The sequence below is a fragment of the Myotis brandtii genome, unplaced genomic scaffold (genome assembly GCF_000412655.1).
Source record: "Myotis brandtii unplaced genomic scaffold, ASM41265v1 scaffold317, whole genome shotgun sequence".
Lineage (NCBI taxonomy): Eukaryota > Metazoa > Chordata > Mammalia > Chiroptera > Vespertilionidae > Myotis > Myotis brandtii.
This window is the reverse complement of record NW_005362155.1, coordinates 2,164,121-2,190,180: the sequence shown is the minus strand read 5'-3', so window position 1 is coordinate 2,190,180 and position 26,060 is coordinate 2,164,121. Positions and strand designations below refer to the sequence as shown.

The window sequence follows — 26,060 nt, the reverse complement described above, 5'->3', positions numbered from 1 at the left end:
CTGGCCCAGCTGTAGTTTGTTAGGTAATTTTCAGATTGCAAAGGGCCAGGCCTTTCATATGCAAAAGCCTCTGGGCACAGCTTGGGGGGGGGGGGTCTCAGGGAATCAACAGGGTGGAGCAAACAGCTATGGCTGATCCTCAGTCCTGCCCTAAGAGGCCCCCCGGGTCTCAGTGTCCTGGTAATCGCTGCAAGCACCTCTGAGAGAAAGCTGCCCTCGAGTTCTGCCCGATGCCAGACAGTGCAGTTTCTCCCCGTATGAGTCTGGGTCCCCAGAGACTCGCCCAGAACTGGAGTTCAGAGCAGCTTGAGACTCCCACCCGATTGAAAAAGACAACCGAGTCCTCAGTTGCCAGCCCTTTCCACGTGCGCCTTCGTACCTCTGCACTTCACTTCTGCACCTTCCAGCCTCTGGGCCCAAGAGCTGCCTGTTATCACTGGCCTTGCTGGAGGGCCAGAGACAACTCGCTTTCAAAGGGTTGTGAGGTCAGTCAGCAAGATGCGTCCACTAATTAGGGCTTGTGGATAAACAGAGGTGTGGGGAGAGAAGGGCAGGTGTTTACCTATGCCGCCATCTTGGTTTCTCCCCCGTTCCCTCTTTCTTATGTGAACACTGATCTAGAGCAAATCCTACAGTTTTCTCAGAGAATGTGGCCATGCACAGGAACCAGGATCCCTGCCTCTCTTCCCTCGGGCCCCACATAATGCCCTGCTCTATTTGAGGGCTACGCTTCAGGGCGGTGGTCCCAGGCAGGGGTCCGGGGATGCAAGCCGCTGCAGGCTGGGAATGGTGACTCCAAACCAGAACACAGAGAAGATCCTCTCAGTCCCATTTCAGTCTCCAATTCTTAATCTGCTCGTGGAAATCAGGAACTGAAAATAGATCCCCTGTGTTGTTTTAGAAAAACATTTTTAATTGTTTTTAGAGTGAGACCTGAATAGTTTGATTAGACTCACCACTACAGGCAGCGGCATCCCAGCTCCCAGACATGCTGGCTTTCAGCTGTTCTAAAGACTTATTTCCATACTCACTATAAGTTTGGCTTCTAGAACAAATGGCACTTTAAAAAGTTGCATTTCACAATTTGTTACAGTTCATGAGGATTCCAGTGGTCAGTTTTAAACATCCCAGGCAGAAGATGGGAGAGTTTCCTGCTTGTTTATTTTTCTTTAACTTCTGATTACGAAAATTTTCAAACAAATACAAAAGTAAAGAGAATGGCATCGTGCGCCTCCGTGTATCATCTCAGACTGTCAGTTCTCTAGCACATGCCCATCTTTTATTTCCCGACCTTCCCTTCTGCTCTGTTGTTTAAAGTAAACCCAGGCATCCTGTTACTTATTTGCAAATACTTCATTATAGACCTCTAAGAGATTGGGTCTTTGAAAACCATGTAACTATAGTACCATTATCACACCTAAAACACTAGCATGAATTTTTATACCTGAACCGAATATAATATATTAACTATAATTGAAAAATAAATTTTTAATTTTATTTATTGATTTGATAGGGAAAAAACATCGATTTGTTATTCCACTTATTTATGCATTCATTGATTGCTGAAAAAAAAATTTTAATTAAAAAATTAGGGTGAATTATATCAAATATTTAGTGAGTGTTCCAGTGTTGCCAGTTGTCTCATGAATAAACGCCTTTCTACAGCTGGTTTGTCCATGTAAGGATACAACACATTTGATGGATGTGCCCTTCTAGTCTCTTTAATGCGCCTCCTCCTTCATGTTCCCAGCCATGGATTTGTGGGCAGAGTCAGGGAGCAGCGGGCTCGTCCTGTACTGGCTTACAGCGGTTTAACTATAACGTGCCTACATGTGGCATTTGGGGAGACTGGGGGCTGAATATTATCCTGCTTCTGATTCCCTTATGGTGTTTGAATCTGTAATTTATGTTAACATTTTTGTTCTGCATTTCTCTGTTGTCTCCTTCTAGGATTCCAATTGCATGTATATCAGACCTTTTGATGATGTTTCACCAGTTCCTGAGGGTCTGTTCTTTTGTTATTCTTTTTTTTAAGTCTCTGTTCTTCAGATTGAATAACTTCCGTTGAACTATCTTTATATTCTCTACCTTTTTATTCTCTGCCCTCCAGTCTGTTATTAAGCTCATTTAGTAAAATTTTACTTTCAGATTTTTTTTTTATATAGTTCTGTCTCTCTGCTAAGTATTCCCATCTGTTAATGCCTTGTGAGCATATTTTCCTTTACATCCTTGGTTATGCTTATTATAGATGCTTTACCTTGTCTGTTTGGAGCTTGCATTGTGGGTGCTGCATAAATGGAGAATGGACATAAGTGAGATATGAAGTATGTGGAGTGGTGAAAGTATAGTTGGGTAGGCAGTGCCAGGATGGACTAAGGCCCTGTTATAAATGTTACATTCAGGAAAGGCCTCCCTGAGAAAGTGGCATCTGACCAGACACTTGACAAAGGGCCACAGGGCTGGGCACCGAGGGCAGAAACTTAAGGTGGGCCTGGGCTTCCAGCAAAGGAGAAGGTTCCAGGGCAGAGCAGATAGCAGGAGGACGAGGCAGGCACTGGTCAGCTTCATCCTTTCCCTGCAGGTCTTTCTGTGGTCCCTCACGTGCTCGTTTCCTGTGTTAATTCTTGTCAGCTCACTTAGCTGAAACCTGATCCTTCTAGATGCCTGAGAATGTCACTGCCCCTCCCCAAGTCGCTGAACCACCACCCAGGGCTCCTTTGAAAGGGACCTCGAGCGAGATTATAACTGTCAGAAGTGCCCACCAGGTCCTGGTTTTTGTGGCTAAGATGCTCGGCCCTCTCTTCCCTGTCCCCATGGGGTGCACACACTGCCCAGAGTGGGTCTGTGGGGTGGGCTGCCCTTCAGCCACCATCCCAGCCTCTGGGCCCAAGAGCTGCCTATTATCACTGGCCTTGCTGGAGGGCCAGAGACAACTCGCTTTCAAAGGGGTGTGAGGTCGGTCAGCAAGGTGCGTCCACTAATTAGGGCATGTGGATAAACAGAGGTGTGGGGAGAGAGGAAGAATGCTGGTTTATCCACTGCACTGACCCCCAGAGGAGACATTGTCTATGTGGGCCAGAGGCTAGAGGACACCCTGACCTCTGACCTATGCACGTGCCAGGTGGAAGTGTCTGACTCCTACTTTACTGGTGAAGTGACCCTCCCCATTATTTCTTACAAATATGTGTGTTTATGTATTAACTGGATATGTTGGCCTCTCCCATAAGCCAGGCCCCACCCTCTCATGTGACAAGGGTGTGCCTGTCCACAACATGGAGGATGCCCAGAAACCAGGTTCACTAAGTGTGTGGGAGAAGCTGTGAGGGAAAACAGGTCATCCTCCAAGACTATGTGGGGTGAGGGTGACACCCACTTCTCGGGACATGGGGCCCTGTGTGCTGACAGCCCACTAAGATGTGAGTGAGGGTAACCCCTTCTGTGGTCACCAGGGTCTTTCTGACAGTCCACTAAGATGTGGGGTGAGGGTGAAACCCACGGGCACTGGGCCCTGGGTGGTGACTGCCCACTCAAATGTGGGGTGAGGAATGAGGGTGACACTGACTGTGTGCCCCACTGACTGCCTGCCTCGTCCACCTGGTATCTGCTCTGTCCTAGGATCTTCTCCTTTGCTGGAAGCCCAGGCCCATCTTAGATCTCTGCCCCCAGTGCCCATTTCTGTGGGCACAAGAGCCCTCTGGGCATGGGGCAGGAGCTCCCAGCTGCCGTGCTGGAATAGACTGGCCTGCTCCACCCAGGGCCTGTGGACACAGTGCCTCTGAGCAGACATGCCTCCGGGGATGACCGAGAGGAGGGCCAGGTCTGCCCTGTCCCCCTCAAGCTGAGTTTAAGACTCAGCAGCCTCCGTGTGGTCAGTGGACGCTGGACAGCACAGACAGAGCCAGAACGTTCCCGCTGTCAGCCCTGTGGGCAGAACTGACCGTCACATCATTGGATTCCGACAAGGCACTCTGAGGCAAGCTTTGGCTAATTTTTATGCACAAGAAACAAAAGACAAAGAAATGGTAATGCACTGCGCCCTTCAGCCTGATATATGTTAAATATTTGGAATATATTAATCCTAAAAAATCCGTTGCTAAGTCTAATTTCCGTTGACAGGAAGCATTTTCATATTTATCTAAACCAATGAGCTAGCTAAGGTCATTACTATAGATTTTGTTCTGGGCCTAGCTGGTGACACCTGCATACATCTAAGCAACAGGGGACACCTGGGGCTAGGAAGTCTGGTTGCCACAGCAACTGAGTATTAGCCCGCACCATGAAAAGTGCAGTGGACACGAGGGTCACTGTGTGGGTGTGTGGGTTACACGGGTCGCTTCCTGTTCCCTGCAGTGCCCGAGGACATCCTCAAAACATATATTAACAATTTGTTAAACGCCTCATAGTTCAGAGCATGCAATTTAAGCCTTCCTGTGGTTCTGGGTGATGTCCGTTCCATCTTTTAGTTGTATTTTTGAAGTGGTTGTTTGCGGCAGCAGTCTCCGGTGTTTACCTATGCCGCCATCTTGGGAGCATGCAATTTTAAATGATTTTATTTAAAGCGTGAAACCTTTAACCTGCTCTTTCAAAAATATCTTGCTAGGAAAATGCGTTCTCATTTACGATCTGACCCCTGGCTGAAATGTGAAGTCCTCTGTGGCTGGCTGCTTTTAGTGGGTAGGCTCCATCCAAGGGACCTGCCCAGCTCAGGCTGGTTCTAGAGATTCCTGGACAGACCCTGTTCTAAGCGGGTCCTGTGAGCCAAAGTGGGGACATAGGAGGCTCCAGACCAGGCCCGGCAGGAGTGAGTGGGGCCCAGGCTGGGAGGTGGGCAGGAGCAGGGCCTCATCTCTGGAGGGGAGCTGATGTCAGTACCTCCCTGACCCCTGAGGATAAAGGATGGCCCTCATCTGTCCTCCTAGGGCAAGGGTGGCTCTGCCAGGTCATTCTGGCAGCCAGAAGGGGTTAGTGGGCCTGGGCAAAGCCCTGTAAATGATGCCCTCCTATAGGCACATGTGTGGTGCCTCTCGGCTGTGGCTGGTTGCCATGGTGAGTGTGTTGAGGGGAATGTAAGATGGAGAGAACTATGTGAGCTGTCCGAATATAGATTCCTGGCCTTGCTGGATAGGCTGGGCAGGTTGCTGGGTGGCCTTGTTCAGGTCAAGAAAAGACAAATGCATCTTCCCCATGACTTGCTAGACAGGCACTTGCTCACCGGATGCTATTTTTAAACGCTTTCAAATTTTGTCTTAGCCTCCCTTGTGGGCTTTTTTAACCTGATCTTAAGTTATATTTTGTCTCAGTGAAAGAGGAAAATGTTTTAGCCGATCGGTTGGCGGAGTGCGCCCCTCGCAACAGTGGTATTTGCAGCAGTAACTGGGCGGTCAGCAGCTCTTCCAGGTCCCGTCTGGGTGAAAGCCTGGCAGGCGAACTGGTTCACGGACAGGATGAGGGACCTCCCTCTGCTTCCGGCTGCTGTGCAGCCCCTGCCAGCCCAGGCCCGGCTCACAGGGAGACACACTGCAGCAGAACTGTCCTTTCCTCACTTATCCAAGGCTGCATACCAGTGGAGTTGGGGCTCCAGCTGGCCCCCCACCACAGTGCACTCCGGGCCTGATCCTTTGCGGTGCTTCTTCTGTGTAGCAGGGCCTCCACGCTTGACCACCACTCCACTTGCAAAATGCAACTTTCCTTAAGTGGCACTACAGTCACGCATGTTGAGTAACAGTGATAAAAACTCTGAAATTTGGTTTGGAGGAATGGTCATGTCTTGGGAGCACACAAGCAGAAACAGCTTGGAGTGGTAGGATTTGTGAAGGCACAGCCTGAACCCTGGGCCAGCTGAGAAGAAAGGCTCCTCCCTCAACCGACCATGACTCTGTGTGCTGCTCAGAGCCTGCAAGACCTCCCAAGGCCGAGATAAGAGCCCACATCTTTGAAGGGAGCTTTCTGCTGCATTATCACAGAAGTTACTTTCCCCGGAGTCAGAGACACACAGAGAAGCAGGGCCCTTCTGTGTTCATGACCACAGACAAGATCAAAACATCCCCTGGGACTTGGGGCCAGTGCCTGCCTCCCTCATCATGGCACAGCCTGGGTGGCCAGGCCCTACATCTTGGGCAGACCCAGGTGGCCCTCTGTACTTAGGGTCTGCAGAGGCTCCCACTGTCTGCAGTTCACTGAGGGAGGACCAGGGATTGGAGTGAACAGCACCGCGTGTCGCCGTGCGTGAAATCTGAGCTGCCCGCCTCATCCCACCATTTTGCTGACCAAGCTCTGCCTGGCTCCCCTTGCCCAAACCTCCCCAGGAGCCATCGCCAGTCCTTCAAACCTCACTATGTGCGGTGAGGCCAGGATGAGGGGGTGAGCAGAACCTAGAACCATCCACCATCACAGAGGGGGCCAGGGACAGTGCTCCTTCGCTTGTGCCCCACCCATTGACGTGCATTCCCCATCTCGTGCATCGGCTCCCAGAGCCTCCCTCCCCCTTACAGCAGGCTCTGCATTTCTGCAGAAGCTGGTGCTGTGTGACAAAGCAAGGTGCCACATCTGTGTAGGGAAGACAGGGTCACCTCATCTGCATCAGGGGTGCTTTCTTGTCCCCCAAACTCATTGCCATGTCAGTGACTGCAGACAAGATCTGGTATGCCACTCCGGAACTTTCCATCCTAGCATGCAACCCATAAAGATTAAGGAAATAACTTTTAAGAGCTCGCTTGGTCTCCAGGGCATCATTAGGAGCCCCCGGCGGCCGAGGGCGGGGGCTCAGCACAGGAGTGACAGCCCGTCAGGAGGGAAGCGCTTTTCTCCATTTTCCCCGATTTTAACGTGAAGCTAATGGGTTCCTACTTCTAACATGGATGGTGGCTGTCATTTCTGAAGGATCCATATGTGCAAAATTTAATTACTCTTTCTAAGTAACTGTAACAGTTTCAAGGAAGGTAACGAAGCCTCAGTTGGTATTTTCTTCTAGAGTGGCCATGTCGGCAGCTTCTGCCCCTGAAGCATTGTTTTAGTTGCCTCCTCCTTGGTCAGCGGCGGCTCAGCCTGTTGGGTGTTGTCTTTGCTCCTGGGCGACCTCTGAGCCCCCAGCCCAGCGGCCCACTTGTTGGCTGGAGCGTGTCCGCTGGCTTCCCCACCTCTTCCTGTCCAGAGCACGGTCAGAGCAAGGGCAGTGCCCCGCTCACACTGCTCATCCTGAAGGCGCCACATCGCCCACCCGTTAGCCAGGGTGCACGTTGCCACGCACAGGTCAGGCCTCTTGGTGGTGAACTTTCTGGGTCTTCAATAGAAAACATCTTCACTTGCCCCTGAGTAGATAGAAGAGAAACATCGGCACCATTTTTACGTCCGTTTTATTGGAGAGCAGTTGCCCCAAGCTGGGCCAGAGGAGTGAGGGACCCCACAAGTCAGGACTTGGGCCTGGAGGCCGAGGGTCCAAATTCAGCATGTTTTATGGGACCGTTCCTCAGACTTTGCGTGCAGCTGCCCTGGCAGACCAGGTTATGTGCCCCGTGCCAAGGAGTTTTATTTAAACTCACAAGCCAGTAGGAGAGCATCCAGCTGTTCTGACTGTTTGAGTCTACGCAGGCATGGCTGGTCCCAGCTAGCAGGACACCCAGGCTGCCCACAGACCACAAGATGAGGGGCTGTGGCCGCCTCAGACCTGGATGCCATGGACGACGGCTGCCCTTGAGCTCTGGTCAACACCGCGTCAAGGTTCACTAGCCCGTCAGGACCAGGCTGGGAGAGCCCGCAGCTCACCCTGGTCTGGCTCATCCCCACTCCTGCTGCCTGTCCGGGACGTCCCTGGGAGACAGTGGGCAAGTTAGCTGTTCCTCGGAAAAGGGAGCATGCAGCACGGCCCACACCCAGTGGCCCCATGGCCACTGTGTCTGTCAGTGTCTAGGCTGGGAGCACCAGTTCCTCAGGCCCACAACTGGAGGTGTTTTCCCTTCAGTTTTATGTGGAAATTTTCCAAACGTGGCTGGTTGAGGGCTGGTTGTGTTATTCAAAATGAGCCAGCAGCCGTAGAGGTGGAAGTTCCAGAAACAGGCAGGTGTAGCTCATGGCTTCCTTATGGGCATTTGCTAACCGTCACCCCAAAAGCCACTGGCAGGACCATCACCCCAATACATCCAGTGGAACAGAACCTTCCAGGGCCACCATAATTGTGTTGCCAAGTGAAAGGGCCAAATATGCTCCCCCCTCCTCCAAAGACTGAGCACAGGCTAAACGGCGCTTACACTGAGTAAGCAGCACCTAGTGGAGCCCGTTGACAGTCGTGAGCACGTCTCAGCCATGTGCTGTGTGCGGGGCCATCCGCAGGCGCACGGACAGCCTCTCCGCCACAGGAAGCCGCCACGGCAGCGCACTGGGCATTTGTTTTTCTGAGGACGCCTCCCCACCACACTGAAGCGGAGAACAATGGTGTTCCTTGTGCAGGCAGCACAGCTGCTGAAATTCGACTAGATCCAAGCAAAGAAAGCAGAAGCAGGTGGGTCTGCAGGCGACCCTTTCCTCCCCAGCCGTATCAGGGAGTGCTGATGGCCGGGGGGCCAGTGGCCAGCTCCAGTGAGAGAGGGGGCAGGAGGGAGCAGAGGGGTCCTGCAGTAGGAAGCCTGCACGCCTTGGCTTCTGGGTGTCCACTCTCCCATGCACCCCAGCAGGGTGAGGCACGTTTCAGTAGGTGACCCTCTGCTAGTACACGCACATCCCTAAGGTGACAGCGTGTCCCAGCCCTTGCCTACCCTGTCACCTGCTTCCTGGCACTTAGACGGTCTCTGGGCTCTGCCATTTGCATATCACTTTGATTGGTGTCACTCAAACAGCATATTAAAATTCAGTTCATTACATCTGTGCAAAGTGAGGTGACAATTAGAGAAGGCAGGCCCGCACCCAGAGAAGGCTCTGCTCACCCACGTGGGGTCTCAGTTTGCAGGGTTTGCAGGAGCGCTGTGCAAAGTGAGGTGACAATTAGAGAAGGCAGGCCCCCACCCAGGGAAGGCTCTGCTCACCCACGTGGGGTCTCAGAGTTGGCAGGGGTTTGCAGGAGCACGAGCGAGGCAGGCTTTGCACTGTGGAGTTGAGTGAGGACCTCACACTTGGGGTGGTGCGTCAGCTCTTCTAGGTATCCTGGGGGGGTGTTCCAACCTGGCTTTCTCTCTGCTCAGAAGCCCCAGCTCTGCCTGCTCTGCCCACAGGGCTGTGTGAGGCACGGGCCTCTCACCACCAAGTGGAGGAGGGATCGGAATGGGGGGCCTTTGAGGTGTTTTCTCAAAAAGAGGGCATGTCCGTAAATAAGCACACTCCGAGCCGTGACTGTCGCCACTTCCACGTGCTGCGTATCCTTTGCTCATCCAATCACATGTATTATAAATGCACCCCAAGTGAAAGAAGTTCAAGTTTAATGAAAATTATCTTGAGATAAAATGATAGAAATTGGCATATGTAACAAAGTTCATTTTTTTTCTGGCTAAGAGAAGGGGAGTGTGAAGCAAGTTGTAATGCAAAGAAAGGTTTTCTAAAACCAAAATAAGCAATTGCTCTGTGTCTGAAATCTCATAAAACTAGTGAAGACACTTTCTGCACTTGCCCCTCTTGAACCTCTGAGGGAAGCCACTGTGTGTGTCCAATGCTGGGTGCGGTGCAGGGGGCCCCAGAGGGGCGGGACTGGGCCACATGGGCATCCCATGCATCAGTCTCCCCTTCCTGGCCTTGGCCGGAGCACCCTGCGGCTCAGCTTTTCTCTCCATCAGCTGACAGCGGTGCTGCAGGACCCACCGCGGCCGGTGGTGCTGTGCTCCGCCTGCCCACCTTGCCTTGGCCCCCAGCACTGTTCAGGCTTCTTCCTGCTTCTGGAATCATCTCCCCAGAGACCCTAGCAGCGGGCACATGGGTCCACTGACACCAGCTGCTCATCCAGGCGAGACCACCTGCCCCTCCGGGCGGTGACAGTCACTGTCACCCTGTGTCAGGCATGCCGCACGCAGGCACTGCATTGCTGCAAAAGACCTGCTCTCTCAAAAGAACACGTGAGAGTAAGTGGAATCCTGCCACCCCGCATCTAACGAAAAATTCCAAACTCCAGAGAGTTTCGAACAGCTGTACAGTGAAACCTATGCGCTCCCCTGCCTGGACTCCGCGCTTTTTCGCTCTGCTGGCTTCGTCACATGTCTGTTCATTGCTCAATTCAATATTCAGTGCCCCTGAAAACAAGTTTCAGGCCTGAAGACCTGTCCATCAGCCCTAGAACTAGGGTACAGGATTCGTATAGGTTTGTGTCTGAGGAAGAAACAATGCTCAGGCCCTAAGGTTCCTCTGGTGAGTCTCGGGGAGCACACTCCCCGACAGGCGCAGACTCCATGTCCCCCGGCCCGCCTCTCCAGGCAGCTGTGTTCCGATTTCTTTCACCTGCATCAGTTTTTCTCATTCTAGAACCTTCTATAAATGGAACCACAGAATATGTACAGAATATGTAATGCAGCATAATATTTTATTAACAGGAACTTGTACAATATGCAAAAAATAGTGCATGTTCCTTTTGAAGAGCCCGGTTTACAACCGCCTAAAGCTGTTCTGGGTTGGGTGACACTGAGCAGCTGTTTGCACAGTGGGGCCAACTCAGGGAGTTGTTAGGACTTGGAATGTCATCTCCTCTGCGAGAACGCACTTTCGGGGGCACTACACTCACCCGCGTGTCTCACATGGGGCCCCAGCAGGAAGGATTCGCTAGCACCGCTCACATCGAACCTGGAGAGCTGCTGCCATAACGGACTGAGCCCACGTGGGGCTGACACGAGGCAGTTTCATCTGGAGCCGCCATCACCTGCTCCTGCTTCTCCCCTGACTTCCTCCCTCACCTGGGGCAGATGGGCCATGTTACCTGTGCCTGTGACTCTCTTTGGCTTCTTCCCTCACTTGGGGAAGACAGGGGCTGTGTCACCTTTACTTGTCCCGTGTCTCCTTATGACATCCTCACCTAGTGCAGGTGGAGGCCATGTCACCTGTACCTATCCTGTGTCTCTGGCTTCCTTCCTCACCTGGGACAGATGAGGGCTACGTCACCTGCATCTCTGACTCCCTGTGGCTTCTTCCCTCACCTGGGGCAGACAGAGGCTGTCACCTATATCTGTCCCATGTCTTCCTTTGACTTTCTGTCTCACCTGGGGCAGACAGGCGCTATGTCATCTATACCTGTCTCATGTCTCCCTGAAACTTACTCCCTCACCTGGGGCAGACAGGGGCCATGTCACCTGTACCTGTGACTCCCCTGGCTTTCTCCCTCACCTGGGCCAGATGGGACTATGTCACTTCCACCTGTCTTGTGTCTCCCCTGATTTCCTCTCTCACTTGGGGCAGACAAGGGCCATGTTACGTGTACTTATCCTGTGTCTCCCCTGACTTCCTCCCTCACCTGGGCAGACAGGGACCTGAGTCAGCTTTGCAGTCAGAACCTCACATGCAGGTCTCTGGCCTCCTCGGTGCACGTTGTCCATCCTGGTGACTGCTCCTCGGGGAAGAATGCATCGAGTCATGACTGCAAATGCAAGCCTATGAATGCAAGAGGCCTCTCCAGCCCCCGTTGGCAGTGTGTGCTCAGCATGAGGCCGTGTCGCATTTGCAATGCCCTGAGAAGGACAGGAGGCAGTGGTGTGAATGCAGGGGCTTGGCTCGGGCGCCGGGGCCCAGGGCCACAAGCTGCCACCGAGGTGCTTCTTGACTGTGGGCTGACGCGCTCCTCGGCCATCCATCCATCCTGTGTTCAGGACTGTTCGGTTAAACTGAATTGGGTGGGACTGTTTCTGTAGAGCATGTCCCCCTGTGGCTAACATGGCCCTTTGTTCTTACTGTCACCGTCAGGATGGGAGTCCCAGCTTCTGGAAACAGGGTTCCTGGGGATTTTCCTGTGCCCTCTTTGGACTCTGTCTCAACTGCCCAGGAAGACCCCCACGTCCCGGATCGTTCTGTGGGGCTTTCGGTGGCTGATTTTCAGAATCATGCTCGGAGCAGTAAGTAGAACTCTTATTTGTAATGTTTGGGGGGAAATGTACTGTCCTCCAGTCGGTCGGGCTGGGCCAGCTGGGCCCCTTCTCCCCTTTCTGTGATGTCCAGTGCCTATTACTGAGCCCTGGAAACTCCATTGGCTTCCCTGGTCCTTCACACGACCGCTTTCTGTGCACAACAACCGCGCTCAGTCCGTGTCACAGACTCGTGGGGTACAGCCTCTCAGTGCTTCTTTCTCACCAGCCTTCCCGAGTTCTCTGGAATGTCCGAAACATTTCCCATCACTTTAAATCAGTCAGGAGGGCACCGCATCACCTGAATCCTCAACCGGAGACAGCCACGCTGGCTTCCCTCTGTCTCTGCCTGGTAGCCTTTGCTTTTGGACGCCATGCTCATGGATTTGGGGGGTGGAAGGGGGTTCAGCTGTTCTCTTTACTCCAGTGTGGCCATTGGGGGCATTTGTGTTCTCTGTGCTGTGCTCAGCCGGCTGCTCGCCTATGTTCACCTCTTACGCTCTCCTGCTCAACCCTGAAAACTAGAGTTCCTTAGCTTCCACCGTCTACAGAGCCTCTGAGAGTGCGTATCCCACTTTTCACTTCACCAGCAGTTGCCCTGAAGTTTTTGAGAAACATCATCTGAGCCTTACAATGAGGAGCGCCGCGGTTCCTTCTGACTTCCGGCTGTAGGCAAGAGAATTTGGCAGTTTTCCCTTCTTTTTCACTCTCTCTTCTATTAAGTAAATAAGGTCTTAATTTTTTTATTAAAACATTATAAATACTAAATTCTCTTAAATTGGAAACCTTGTCCTACAGATATGCTAAGTGTGTGTTGGCTTTAAGTTTTTCCTTGGGGAACAGTCACAAACGTGCAGAATTGTTGGGGGATGGGGCAGAGAACTTGCTCCTGACCCACCTGAGCACAAGCTGCTCCATCCATAGGGACCACCTCGCTATGTCCCCTCTGGTCCCGACGGTCCTCAGTCTCCCTGCTCTGTGACTCGACACTGCACTGTCCAATGTGCCCCTGACCAGCCTGAGATGGACATCCCTGCCAGGAGGCCCTGCACGCCCCTCCTTGGGGCAGCATCCATCTGTCCCCTCACTGACTCCAGTGGGCCCAGCTGGTCCTCTCAGTGTCACTTTTTCCCACAGTGTAATTAGTAAGCATTTTGTGGTGAGGCCTCTAAAATTATGTGCTGCCCCATTTCTCAGCAGATGTTCCGTTTCCTGGTATACTTTTGGCTGTGAGCCTGCACTCCCGTGTGCCCTCTGTTCATCGCAGCCCTTTTACCTCACTGTGGCTGTCGCTCTGTGATGCCCTTGTTCCCTGTATCTGTTTTGTGCTCCGTCGCCTTCAAATCCTGAGCAGTTGTTTCATGCCCTCAAGTCGGCTCCGACTCCTGGTGACCCTATGAATGAGTGATGGCCACAGTGTCCTGTCCTCAACAGCCCTGCTCAGCTCCTATAGACCAGGGGTGGGCAAACTTTTTGACTCGAGGGCCACAATGGGTTCTTTTTTTTTTTTTAATATATTTTATTGATTTTTTACAGAGAGGAAGGGAGAGTGATAGAGAGTTAGAAACATCGATGAGAGAGAAACATCGATCAGCTGCCTCCTGCACACCCCCTACTGGGGATGTGCCTGCAACCAAGGTACATGCCCTTGACCGGAATCGAACCCGGGACCCTTGAGTCCGCAGGCTGATGCTCTATCCACTGAGCCAAACCGGTTAGGGCCACAATGGGTTCTTAAACTGGACCAGAGGGCCGGAACAAAAGCATGGATGGAGTGTTTGTGTGAGCTAATATAAATTCAAAGTAAACATCATTACATAAAAGGGTACGGTCTTTTTTTTTTTAGTTTTATTCATTTCAAACGGGCCGGATCCGGCCCGCGGGCCGTAGTTTGCCCACGGCTGCTATAGACTCATACCCCTGGCTTCTTCCGTGGAGTCAGTCTACTCATATTTGGTCTTCCTCTTTCCCTGCTGCCTTCCATTCCCCGGCATTATTGTCTTTCCAAAGAACCCTGCCTTCTCAGGATACCCTGCAAAGTAGGACAGCTTCAGTTGTGTCATTTTTGCCACCAGCAAGGTTTCAGGCTTAATTTGCTCGAGGACCCACCTGTTCATCTTTCTGCTGGTCTAGGGCAGCGGTCACCAACCTTTCAGACCTCACAGACCACCAGTGGTCCGCGGACCACCAGTTGGCGACCGCTGGTCTAGGATATCCATAAAGCTCCCCTCCAACACCATAGTTCAAATGAGCCAGTCTTTCCTATCAGCCTTCTTCACTGTCAGCTTCCACATCCGTACACAGGAACTGACCAATGCTAGCTCTTAGCTAGCACTGACTGACATCGGCTCTGTGAAGGGACAACGTGCCAGTCATTGAGCGGGACCAGAGTCCTAAAGGCACACACCTCCCAGTTCTTTCTGTTACTATCAAGAGCCCACTCGCACACGCTTCAGATCCCCTCTTCGATAGCTTTCCTCATAGCACCACGGCCGGCCGTCTATGGTTTGGTTAACTGTGGCCGGGGCCCCCAGGGCACTGGAAGCAGCGGATGCCAGGTGGACAAGCTCCCCCTGGGGCAGCAGGCCTGGGGCCAGGGCCCGTGTGACTGGTCACATCCACTTGGGTGCTGAGCAGGCCCCCAGGGGCTGTGGCAGTGCCGGTTGTAGAAGTCTGGAGCACCCCGTTAGGAGCAGGCATGGTTGGCAATGTTCCTGACCTGGGTCAATGTGAGTAGCTACAGATACTGGGAGATGCCATGCGTCTAGATTCCGCACAATCCAGTTATGATGCTTTCTCTAAATTTACTTTCCCGTTTAATTAGAAAGATAGTCATTTTCATGGTTCCTTTGGATGAAACATTGAAATTATTCGTTGCTGTGGTTCCTTGTCCATCTAAGACTTGATTTTGGATTCTCTCCTTGGCTGGCTTATAAAGTACAAAAAATGTACGAAATGTGCCCTGGCCAGGTGGCTCAGATGATTGGAGCATTGTCCTGTGCATCAAAAGGTTTCGGGTTTAATTCCTGGTCCTAGGTTTCAGGTTTCGTCTCCAGCTGGGACTTGTACAAGAGGCAACCGATCGATATTTTTCTCTCTTTCTCTCCCTTCCTTTCTCTAAAATCAATAAAAACATATCCTTAGGTGAGGATTAATTTTTTTTAAATGTATGAAATGTTCCAAGGACTTTATTGGGACCCATGGAAAGCCAGCTTCAATAGGTGGGACACATAAAGCAAGAGGCCCCCAGTGCAGGGACAGCCCGGGCGTGGAAGCTCTGGGTGGCGGACCTGTCAGGCTGTTTTGTGCGTGGTGTGTGATGCCGAGAGTTGAACAAATCCCACCATGCCTGGCAGAGTGCAGTGGATCATTAGCACATCCTAAAGCACCTTTTATGGCATTTGATTGACTGTTAGCGCCAGCTGGGTGAGAAATTATCAGGTGCACTAAAAGGTATAATTACTTGATTTAGTCTGTATGTTGGATATTATTAATCTTCCTTCAGGAGCAAGCAGAAAATAGAGTTGACTTGACAAAAAAGAGTGCCAGCAGCAAAATGTCCATCCCTCTGTGAGGTGGAGAAACCACAGCAGACCTGGTGACACTAAAATGACTGAGTGAAGCCCCTGTGACCCCCTGATCTGCTACTGGGTCAGAACCAGTGCCAAGAATTGGCTGAGGTAACTGTTCTGAGCACTCAGAAACCACTGTGCTCTTTGTCAGCTGGCAGTGGTTCAAATGCCCTGAAAGACGGATGGGCTTGTGTAGAGCTCAGTCTCAGAGGGAACCCCAAAGCCGTGTAGGTGAAAGTGCTGAGCAGAAGGGGAGGAAACCGCATGGCCTCTGTGCCCACAGAAGGCCCGCTCTTCCCGGGAGCCTGAGATGGGCTCAGCATGGCTCCTGTCCTTAAGGCTTCTGTGTACTGAGCTATTATGCCCCCTGCAATGCTGGGGAGGGGGCTAAGGGAGTATTGGTGGAGAGATGGCCCAGGCTACCTGCTCTCTGTGAGCACCTGGACCTGGACACACTGCATGATGCAGCTGTTTTCATGTTGGACAACAGACAGTGTGGGACAGGGGTCCAGAGTGAGGCGCATGAGGTGAGCCCCTTGACAATCTGGCTCTCTGTGGGGAGTCAGGAGGGAGGCAGGTAGAGGGGGAAGACCCAAGAAGGAAGGGGGCAGGCAGAGGGGGGACCTTGCCCACTGCTGGGAGTGGAGGAGGATGGAAGGCAGGAGGGCTTTCCTCGTCCCTAGTCCTTTTGGAATTCCAGGGCAGGATACAGAGGAGAGGAATCTGTGCACTGAAGGAGCTCTAAGGACATAGCATCACTTCCATTACAGTCTCACAAAAATGCATTGCTCTAATCTCATCATGAGAAAGCATCAGACAGACCCCAACTGAGGGGTACTCTTCAAAATTACCAACCAGAGTTTTCAAGTATCAAGATCATGAGATGCAATTAAAGACTGAGGCATTGTCAGACTCAGGGAACATGACAGTTAATGTGGCATCCTGGATTGTCCCTGGTACAGAAAGGACATTAATGGGAAAACTGGTGAAATCCAAGTAAGGTTGGTAGTGAATAGTATTGAATTAATAGCAACAGGTATACAGGAACTCCAGATGATTTTTACAGCTTTTCTGAAGTCAAAGAATTTTTTAAAATAAAAAGTTAAAGAGAAATAGTATGAACAACTTTATGTACATAGAGCAAGTGATTCAAGGAAATGGTTAAATTCCTTCAAAGACATAGGTTAGCAACACTAACAGAGGAAGAGACGGGAATGTGAGTAGTTCTATAAATAGAAATCATGAACACAGACAGACCAAAAGCACCTTCCCACTGAGAAAACTCCAGGCCCAAAAACCTTTCCTGATGAGTTCTATAAAATATTTAAGGAAGAAACTATATGAATTCTATACACATTCAGAAAGCAGAGGAGAGGGAACCCTTCCCAATTCATTTTTCTGAGGCTGTCAAAGACAAGGTCATGTCAAGAAAAGGAAATTACCAAGCATATTTTTCAAGAGCAGACATGAAATTCTTAAGGAATTATTAGTAAACTGGAGGCCCAGTGCACAAAATTTGTGCACTGGTCGGGGAGGGGGGTGTCCCTCAGCCCGGCTTCCGGGGAGCAGGCCTAAGCCAGCAGTCGGACATCCCTAGTGCTGCTGCGGAGGCGGGAGAGGCTCCCGCCACCACCGCTGCACTCGCCAGCCATGGGAACACACTGGCCACCTGGGGGCAGCTCCTGCACTGAGTGTCTAACCCCTGGTGGTCAGTGCATGTCATAGCAACCGGTTGTTCTGCCGTTCAGGCAATTTGCATATTAGTCCTTTATTCTATAGGATGAGTCCAGTAGTACATGTAAAGCATAATGCATCCATACCATGTGGGATTTTTCCCAGAACGCAATATTGGCTGGACATGAATAAATTGATGTAATTCATTAAATACCAGATCAAGAGAGAAAGATATAAAATGATATGACCATCTGCCCTGACCAGTGTGGCTCAGTTGGTTGAACGTTGTGCTGTGCACAGAAGGATTGCCGGTTCGATTCCTGGTCAGGGCACATGCCCAGGTTACAGATTCATTTCCCGGTTGGGGTTGTGAAGAAGTCAACCAATCAATATTTCTCTATCACATCAGTGTTTCTCTTTCTCCTCTCTCCTCTCTCCTCTCTCCCTTTCTCTCTCTAAAATCAATAAGAATAGTTTTTAAAGGCTATGATCATCTCAATGTGAGGAAAGTATTAGACAAAATTAAACAATTTTTTAAAAACCTCAGCAAACTAGGAGTAGAAGGAAACGTCCTCAACCCAATAAAAGGTAAGTATATAAACTACCTACAGCTAATATTCTACTTAATGGTGAAAGACTGAATGTTTTTCCCATAAGATTGGGAACAGGCAGGGTTGTCCACTTTCATCACATCTATTTGACCGTGAAGATCTTAACTTGTGTAATAAAGCCAGAAAAAGGAATAAAATTCCTGAAGAGTGGAATGGAAGACATAAAATCATCTATATTCATCGATGAAAAGTTCATATATATGGAAGATCATAAGGGTCCTTAGAACCAGTGAGTGAATTTAACTTGAGTGCAAGATTCATGGGCAGTATACAAAATAATATTCCTATATTCTAGCAAAATTGTGAAATTATATATTAATAATAACATCCCACACCATAAACTACTTAGGAAATTTTAACAGAAGTACAACTCTTGGACCTTGAAAGCTACCAAACATTGCTGAGAGAAATTAAAGAAACTTAGCCCATGTTTGTGAATCAAAAGTCTCAATATTGCTCAACTGTCAGTTGTCCCCAAATTGATCTATAGATTTTATGCAACCCCAAACGTAATCCTAGAAGGATTTCCTTCTTAGAAATTGATGAACTGCCAAGAACCTAGAATAGCCAGAACAATCTATAATAATAAAAGCATAATATGCTAATTAGACTGTACATCCTTCCTGATGAAGCTGGGGCTGCGAGGGAAGCCTGGGCCCCAGGTGCCGGAGGGAAGCCAGTGCCGGCAGCTGGGGGAAGGAAGGTCTACTCTTGCACAAATTTCATGCATCGGGCCTCTAGATTTGAATAAGAGTCAATTTGTTCAAGACTTCCCAGAAGACATAGTCATCGAGACAATGTGATGTAGGCACAGGATGGTAGCTTTGAATGAAGTAGGTTAGGTAGTCTAGAAATAGTGCCACATTGAAATCACAGTCAAATGATTTTTGGACGAGGCACAAAATCAATCTAACAGAGAAAGGAAAGTCTTTTTAACAAATGGTGCTGGGATGCCTGGATATCTACATAGGGTGAAACAAACCCCAACCCTTTTATCACAACAGACACAAAATTAGTTTGAGATGGACTGTAAACATAAAACTTAAAATTATAGCCCTTCTTGAAGATAACATAAAAGAATATTTTTGCAGTCTTGGGATAGGCAAAAATTTCTTACAACACGGTGTGAGAACATTAACCATAAGAAAAAAATGGATAAATTGGACTTCATCGACATTAAAATCTTCTGTTCTTCAAAAGACAGCTTGATAATGGCAAGTGATAGATTGGGAGAAAATATTCAAAATACCATTATACCTAAGAACCTCTACTGGAATATGTAAAGAACCAAACAAACAAAAAAAAAAACACCTCAATAATAAAGACAATTCAATACTTCACAAAGGAAGACGTACAAATGGCTATTATAAGCACTTGAAAAATTGCTCAGCTTTATTGGCTGTTAGGGAGATGCTAGTAAATCTACAATGAGATACCATTGCATGCCCACAAGAATAGCTAAAATTAAAGATGGACAAAAGCAAATATTGGAATGTGCTTTAGTTTGCTGAGGCTGCTCTAACAAAATACCACAGACTGGGAGGCAATTGCCTCTGGGATTCGGGGTGGGGATTGACTGGGGTTGCGGGGTATGTGCGAACTTTCGGGGTGATGAAAAAGTCCTGTGTGCTGATGGGATGAGGGCCCTACAGGCATGCACATCCACAAAGCTTCTCGGCCACACGCTTCAGGGCAGGACAGATTATTTCTGAAACCTGGCAAGAGGTCAGCAGCTTCAGGGGAGATGACCCAGAGACATCTCTTTGTGGGCAGGACTGGAGAGCAGCAGACCCCAGCGAGCCAGCTTTTCCTCTGTGTCCCTCCCTGGAGCAGCAGATAAAAACCATGTGCCTTCAAGCCCTGGAAGACCATCCACCTGGCCAGAGGCCACCGCTCAAAGCAGGCCCACGGGGCGCAGCTTCCTGCCCGGCTCCCTGTGCCAACTGGGGGCCTGGGCTGAGTGGGGTGGGATGTCCTGTTTCCTCTCTACTCGTTTTGGTGCCCACTGATGTGTAAGTGACGTGATGGCCCCACACTGTCACCACATGGAGGCAAGGCGGTTACCCACTGATGACATGATTGGATTGAAGCTGGAGTTCAAGCAACATAGGCTCCAGGCAGCCTCAGTTGGGGCTCCTGAAGCCAGGTGTGGGCAGCATGGAGCCCCGCGCCCCTCACCTGAGAAGGTGGAGCCGTCTTGTCTCCCTGTCCTCCTACCTCAAGTTGCTGGGAGGGCAGCGCGGAGTGGCTGTGTGGGCCCAGGTGACCCTACTCAGCTTCCTTCCTCAGAGCAAAGTCACAGTCTGCTTAGGACTCACATCTGTGCCTTTCCTCTGGAATGGGGCAGACGCACACTAGATGACTTTCTGGGAGCGCTCAGGATCATTTCTCCGATTTGGGGCTCAATTTTCTGTTCTAAATGCATAGATTTCAATCATATTAGAGTGGAGGATCTCTCACAGACATGGGAAATGGCGTGAGTGTCTGAAGCACTGTGTTTAAGGCAGTAGGTTGCCTTTATGCTTTAAAAAAAAGTTTTCACTTTTTCCTCAATCTCAATTTTTGTCAAGACAGAATATACGTGTGTGTAACTGAGTTCATTCCGGCCAAAGTTTTTACCCCGGAGCGCGTCAAAAACCTGTCACCGAAGCCTGGAGCCCTTTGCTCCTGACCCCTGTGCTTCTCAGGCGGAGCAGACAATGGATTTTCCACACGGGGCTTTGGAGCTGAAGCTGTCCTTGATTATGTCACTCTGTCACAGGCTGATGAACTGTGTGTGCTGAGGGTTTAGAGCTCTCAATTGCTAAAATTCTGGGAATTGAGCCAGTGCCCTTGTTGCTGGGAATTCTCAGACCTGGATAGTACCAAGGGGAGGCCATGCGGTTTCAGTTTGACCCCCACCCCCACCCCCAGAATTGAGAAACCGAAGCCCACTCTCTTCTGCACCTCCCTCTTCCCAGCTCTCCGCCCCCTCTGCCTGGCCTCTGTCTGGGGCATGTGTACAGGGCTGTCGGGTTTGGCAGCAGCAGATGTGCAGGGCTCTTTGCTGCCATCTCTCTCCTCCTGTAGGAACCTGCTTTGGCGTAAGCATTACCTTACAGAGAACGTGCAAACCTGAACAATGGCAAGTGAAAGAATACTTTTGGTGTCCAAACGCTCTTCAGAGTCGTGGGAATAAGAACAGTAGGGGTGGGGAACCTGATTGCTGATGAATCCCACCTCTGGGGATGCGCCTCCTAGCACAGCGGCTCCTGCTCGCACCCAGTGTGCCAGCATGGCTTGTTTCCTGCGCTCTCTACAGTTCTGCCAACATCTTGTTCCACATCCCTCCTGATAGTACATTATTTTTATTATTGCTTGATGACCTTTTAAGAGTTAAATACTTAGTACCCTCAACTCTTATTGAGCAAAATCACAGCTAAAATTAGCAGGTTTGTTTTTGTTTGTTTGTTTTTTAAATATATTTTTATTGATTTCAGAGAGGAAGGAAGAGGGAGAGAGCTAGAAACATCAATGATGAGAGAATCATTGATCGGCTGCCTCCTGCACACCCCACACTGGGGATGGAGCCCGCAACCCGGGCATTTGCCCTGACCGGTAATCGAACCATGACCTCCTGGTTCATAGGTCGATGCTCAACCACTGAGCCACGCTGGCTGGGCTAAAATTAGCAGTTTTCATTCAAGTTGCATATTTGCTATGCTGGAGCAGGTCATGTTTATATGGCGGAAGTGGAGGAATACAACCGTTGACATAAGTAATGTTTCAACCTGCAGAGAATTTCTATGAGTTTATTTGAGCCTAGCTGATGACCTATGCCAGGGAGCAAGATCTCAGATGCTCCAAACAGTTTCACGGTCCCTGTATGCATTTGAAATTTGGGAGGATGGCATGAGGGTGGGAGGAAGCAGGTGGGATTGAATTACAGGACAGTTAAAGAGATTATGTGCTCTTTTGAAGGTGGTTATATTTACTTCAAAGGTGTGTTAACCTAGAAACACAAACAATGGGCAGGGCTTGCTTAAGTCAGAGACAAACCTTTCACTAAAAAGTTACATGCCTGGGACTTGACTGCCCACTATGATTTGCTCTGTTAAGAATTTATGATCAGATCACCCTGTGAGGTTACTTTCCATAGGACCCCTTTTTCGTCCACATAGTATGAAAGGAGGAACAGAGGGTCAGGACCTGGTGAACTCGGGCATGAACAAGAGCCTCTGACGCCTCTCAGAAGCTGACGTGAGGATTAGCGTTCCTGTCTGTACATTTCGGTGACCCCCAAATAACCTACAGGCTGCAGAAAGCAGTGACAAGATGCACTTTCCATGTGGCTTCAAGTCCTTAGTCATTTATCAGCAGGGGCTTGACTGCTAAACACCTGTGCTGCTCGCGGCTCTGCGCTCACACCTGGCTGCAGCACCCACAGGGGGGCCTTCTAAAGCTCCTTGTGTGCAGACTGTCCTACTGTCTTGTTAACACAAGGAAAAAAAAGCCATATCTGAAATGCAGAAAACACGGGCCCAGAGGACCTATAGTTTTCAGGTCAGAATTCAGCAGAGCCGGAGCCGCAGCCAGGCTGTGATTGAAGGGCACCGTGAGAAAACACTTTCCTCAAATAACTGGTAATTGCGTCCGAGATCCTGCCATAAAGAGTCACCTGGGATATTATGAAAGCTTTGGGCCAATAAATTCAACGATTTAGATGAAATGGACAAATGCAGCTTACCAAAACTGAGACAAAAGGAAACAGGAAATCTAAGTGGCTCCATACCTGTGAAATAAATTGAATTTGTAATAAAAAACCACTCCAGAAAGAAAAGTGCAGGCCCAGATGGCTTCACCAGTGGAATCTATCAAATGCTTAAGGAGGAAATAATAGCAATCCTACACGCAGACTTTTGGAAAATAGCAGAGGAGGGAATACTTCCCAGGTTGTTTTATGTGACCAGCGGAACAGTGATACCAAAAGCTGATGAGGACATCAGCGAAAGGAAAGTAGAGACTGCTATCCCTCATGAGCAAAGGCACAGAAACCCTCTGCAAAATATCAGCAAATCAGATCCGGCAATATAAAAAGGCATGCTCTATCTCAGGAGTGTGAGGTGGTTTTAACATTTGAAAGCCAATTAATGCAATTCACTATAGTAACAGAATATAGATGAAGAAGTATCTTATCATCTCAAATGCAATAAAAAGCACATGATACAATTCAGCACCCACTCATGACAGAACTTCCTCAGCCTGACAAAGGCCTCTGTGACGCCTCAGCTCACACGGCTCTTCACGGTGAGGAGGAAGCTTTCACGTGCGGGTAGAAACCAGGCCCGGACGTCTGGTCCTCATTCTGCTCTTCAGCACTCTCCTGGAAGTCTCAGTGCAGTCAGACAAGAAAAGGAAACGAAACTGTTACTCATAGATACGATTGTGTATGTGGAATATCCAGGGGAATCTAAACGGCAGGTACTAAAATGAATACATGAATTTCACAAGGTTGCAGGAGAAAGGTCAATGAGAAAATAACTGTACTATACCATTAAGAAATCATTAGAAAATAAAACTAAGAATATAAAAACACTGAGAATACTGTCTACAGTTGCATCAAAAGCCCCCAAATACCCCCATAATAAATCTGATTAAGGAGGTCCAAGACATGTACACTAAAGCTGCAAAACATTGCTGATAGGAATTTAAAAGACCTACATAAATGAAAAGATGTACCATGATCGTGGGTCAGAAGACTCACTGTTGTTAACATGTCTATTTTACCCAAATTTATATGTAGACTCGAGGCAATTTCTATCAAACTCCCAGGGGGCCTTGTGGAGAAATTGACACGCCAATTCTAAAATTTACATGGAAATACAGAGAATCTTGAGAAAGAAGAACGAAGTTGGAGGACTTCTACTTCCTGATTTTATAGCTTAATTTGAAACTGAAGTATTTGGCATTGATCTAAGCTAAAAAAACAGATCAGCAGAAGAGAATAGTCCAGAAACAGACCCAATCTCTATTGTTGATTGATATTAAAGTATCAAATCCATGGGTAAAGAAAAGACATTTTTTAATAAATAATGTTAAAATCATTGGGTATCTGTATAGAAAAATGAAATGAGCTTTGACTGCAATTTCATTTATACTAAACTCTAATTTGAAAGACATGGACCTAAATGTAAAAGCAAAACCTTAAAGTTCATAGAAGAAATCATAAAGTATCTCTCAGAAACACATTCACAAAGATACAGTCCATTGATTTTCAACCAAGACACTAAGTCAAAACAGTGAGACAAGGGAAGTATTTTTTTTTTTTACAAACATGAACGCCAGAATTATAACCGTTTTCAAAGATAACATAGTTACTTTGAGGTTGACCAAAAATTCTTGGACAGGGCACAAAAAAGCACTAAGCATTAAAGAAAAAAAAATATCGATATTAAAATTTTCCATTATCAAAAGACACCATTAAGAAAATGAATAGGCAAGCCAGAAACTGGGAAAAGTATTAGCAGTGCATAGGACTAACCAAAAACATACAAATCACAATAACAGGACATAGGACCTGAACATACTTCACAAATGAAGATATAAGAAAAGAGACGTGCATAAAAAGCTCTGAGACAGCATTTAACCCCCAAGGGGGTCATATCTGAAGCACTGTCGGCACCCCATGCTGGTGAGGTGCAGGCGACTGGAATTCCTAGTGGGTTTCATCGCTAATGGGGTATAAGATGGCACAACCACCTTGAACAGTTGGCAGTGTCCTACAAGGTGACACTGTGCCTGCTCTGTGAGCCAGTCTTCCACTACTGGGAATTTGCCTGAGAGAAATGAAGACCGATGTCCACACAGAGGCCGCATACATCCACGGCAACCTCATTCATAATTGCAAGACCTGGGAAATAAGCACACGTCCCCTGGTGGGATGGGTACACTGCGATGCACTCACACTAGGGACGACACTCAGCTGCAGAAGGGAATCAAGTCCTGATGCAGCAACACACAGATGAACCCCAAAGCATGCGCAGCATGACCCACCCGCACCCAGAGCCAGAGCGCCTGACGCCTGAGTCGGTCTGTGTGAGAGCCCAGAGCCAGGCAGAGCAGGGCCTGGCTGCACAGCTTTCAGGCGAGTGGGGCGTGGGATTGCCTGGAGAGGAGTCCCAGGGACTGTTCTATGGGATGGAAACCTGTATCCTGTTTAAGGTACTAGATATCTGATTACACGCAGTGGCCAGAACACATAGAACTGAACACTTAAAGATGGGTATGTATCCTTCCATGTAAATTGAAGGTCAGCCCTCAGACTTAATCATGAGTTTGCTTTTCACATATAATGATCACTGGTGAGATGCAGCCCATAAACTCTGCGCACCGTGGGGATGATGCGGGAGCTGGCCATTGCTAATGTTGGGAGAGCCTTGCGGGCAGCTGTGCCGACCGCTGACATTCACTTCACAGGAGCAGCGTTGGCGTGCAATCAGGAGTCAGCCCTGCGCAGGTTTTGGCTGGGGTTGGGGGCGGCTCTGATACCTGCTGGCAGAGCGGCGGTGAGTGCACGCTCATCCGTGCCTGCTTCGGGCTTCGCTGCTCGCTGCTGCAGAGTCCAAGCCACACCTGGATCTCAGGCTGGCCATCGGCCCCGCGTCCCCCACCCTGAGGTTTAGGCATCTGTCTGATGAGAAGGATGTTCTCAGGCTGAGATGAGGCTCCAACCCAGAAGTTCAGCGAGTTTGCACTTGGATCTCTGCTCTTACCCATGGAGGCCCCGGGACTCAGAGTGACTGTTGACATGCCTCACTTGTGCATGGCCCAGAGACACTCCAGCCCCAGGAGGCACTGAAAGGTTAGTGAAGAAAAGCAAGGAGCTAAGTCGCTAAAGGAAAATGAGAGTTTGGAGTCAGGAGCTCTTTCTGGGAATCATGTTGCCGCCAGTGAAATCGTATTACATGTAATGAAATAAATGTCGGAATGCAGCATGACCATGAAGACCCAATCAGCGGATGTCGTTGTCATTTCCTTGGCCAGCCTGCCTGTCCTGGGATCCCCTCTCCCCAAGGAGAGCAATTACCCCAATTGGTTTTATTGCATTAGTGTGGGCAGAGCTGAAGAAAGGGGCTTTCTTCCTTCCTGCAGGAGCACCGGGAGGCCAGACCTCGGACTCCAGCCTGGGGGCAGCATGAATATTTCTG

The 26,060-nt window shown here is 49.4% G+C and overlaps 1 protein-coding gene across 1 annotated transcript in view; it reads left to right on the top strand.

Annotated features, from left to right (window-relative positions):
• The window catches only part of LMF1 (lipase maturation factor 1), a 97,493-nt gene that overhangs the window by 31,124 nt on the left and 40,309 nt on the right, over window positions 1-26,060 (top strand). Inside the window, exon 3 of the mRNA XM_014542964.1 lies at window positions 11,860-12,008. Coding sequence (XP_014398450.1) covers window positions 11,860-12,008 — 149 coding nt within the window. The remainder of the gene's footprint in view (window positions 1-11,859; window positions 12,009-26,060) is intronic.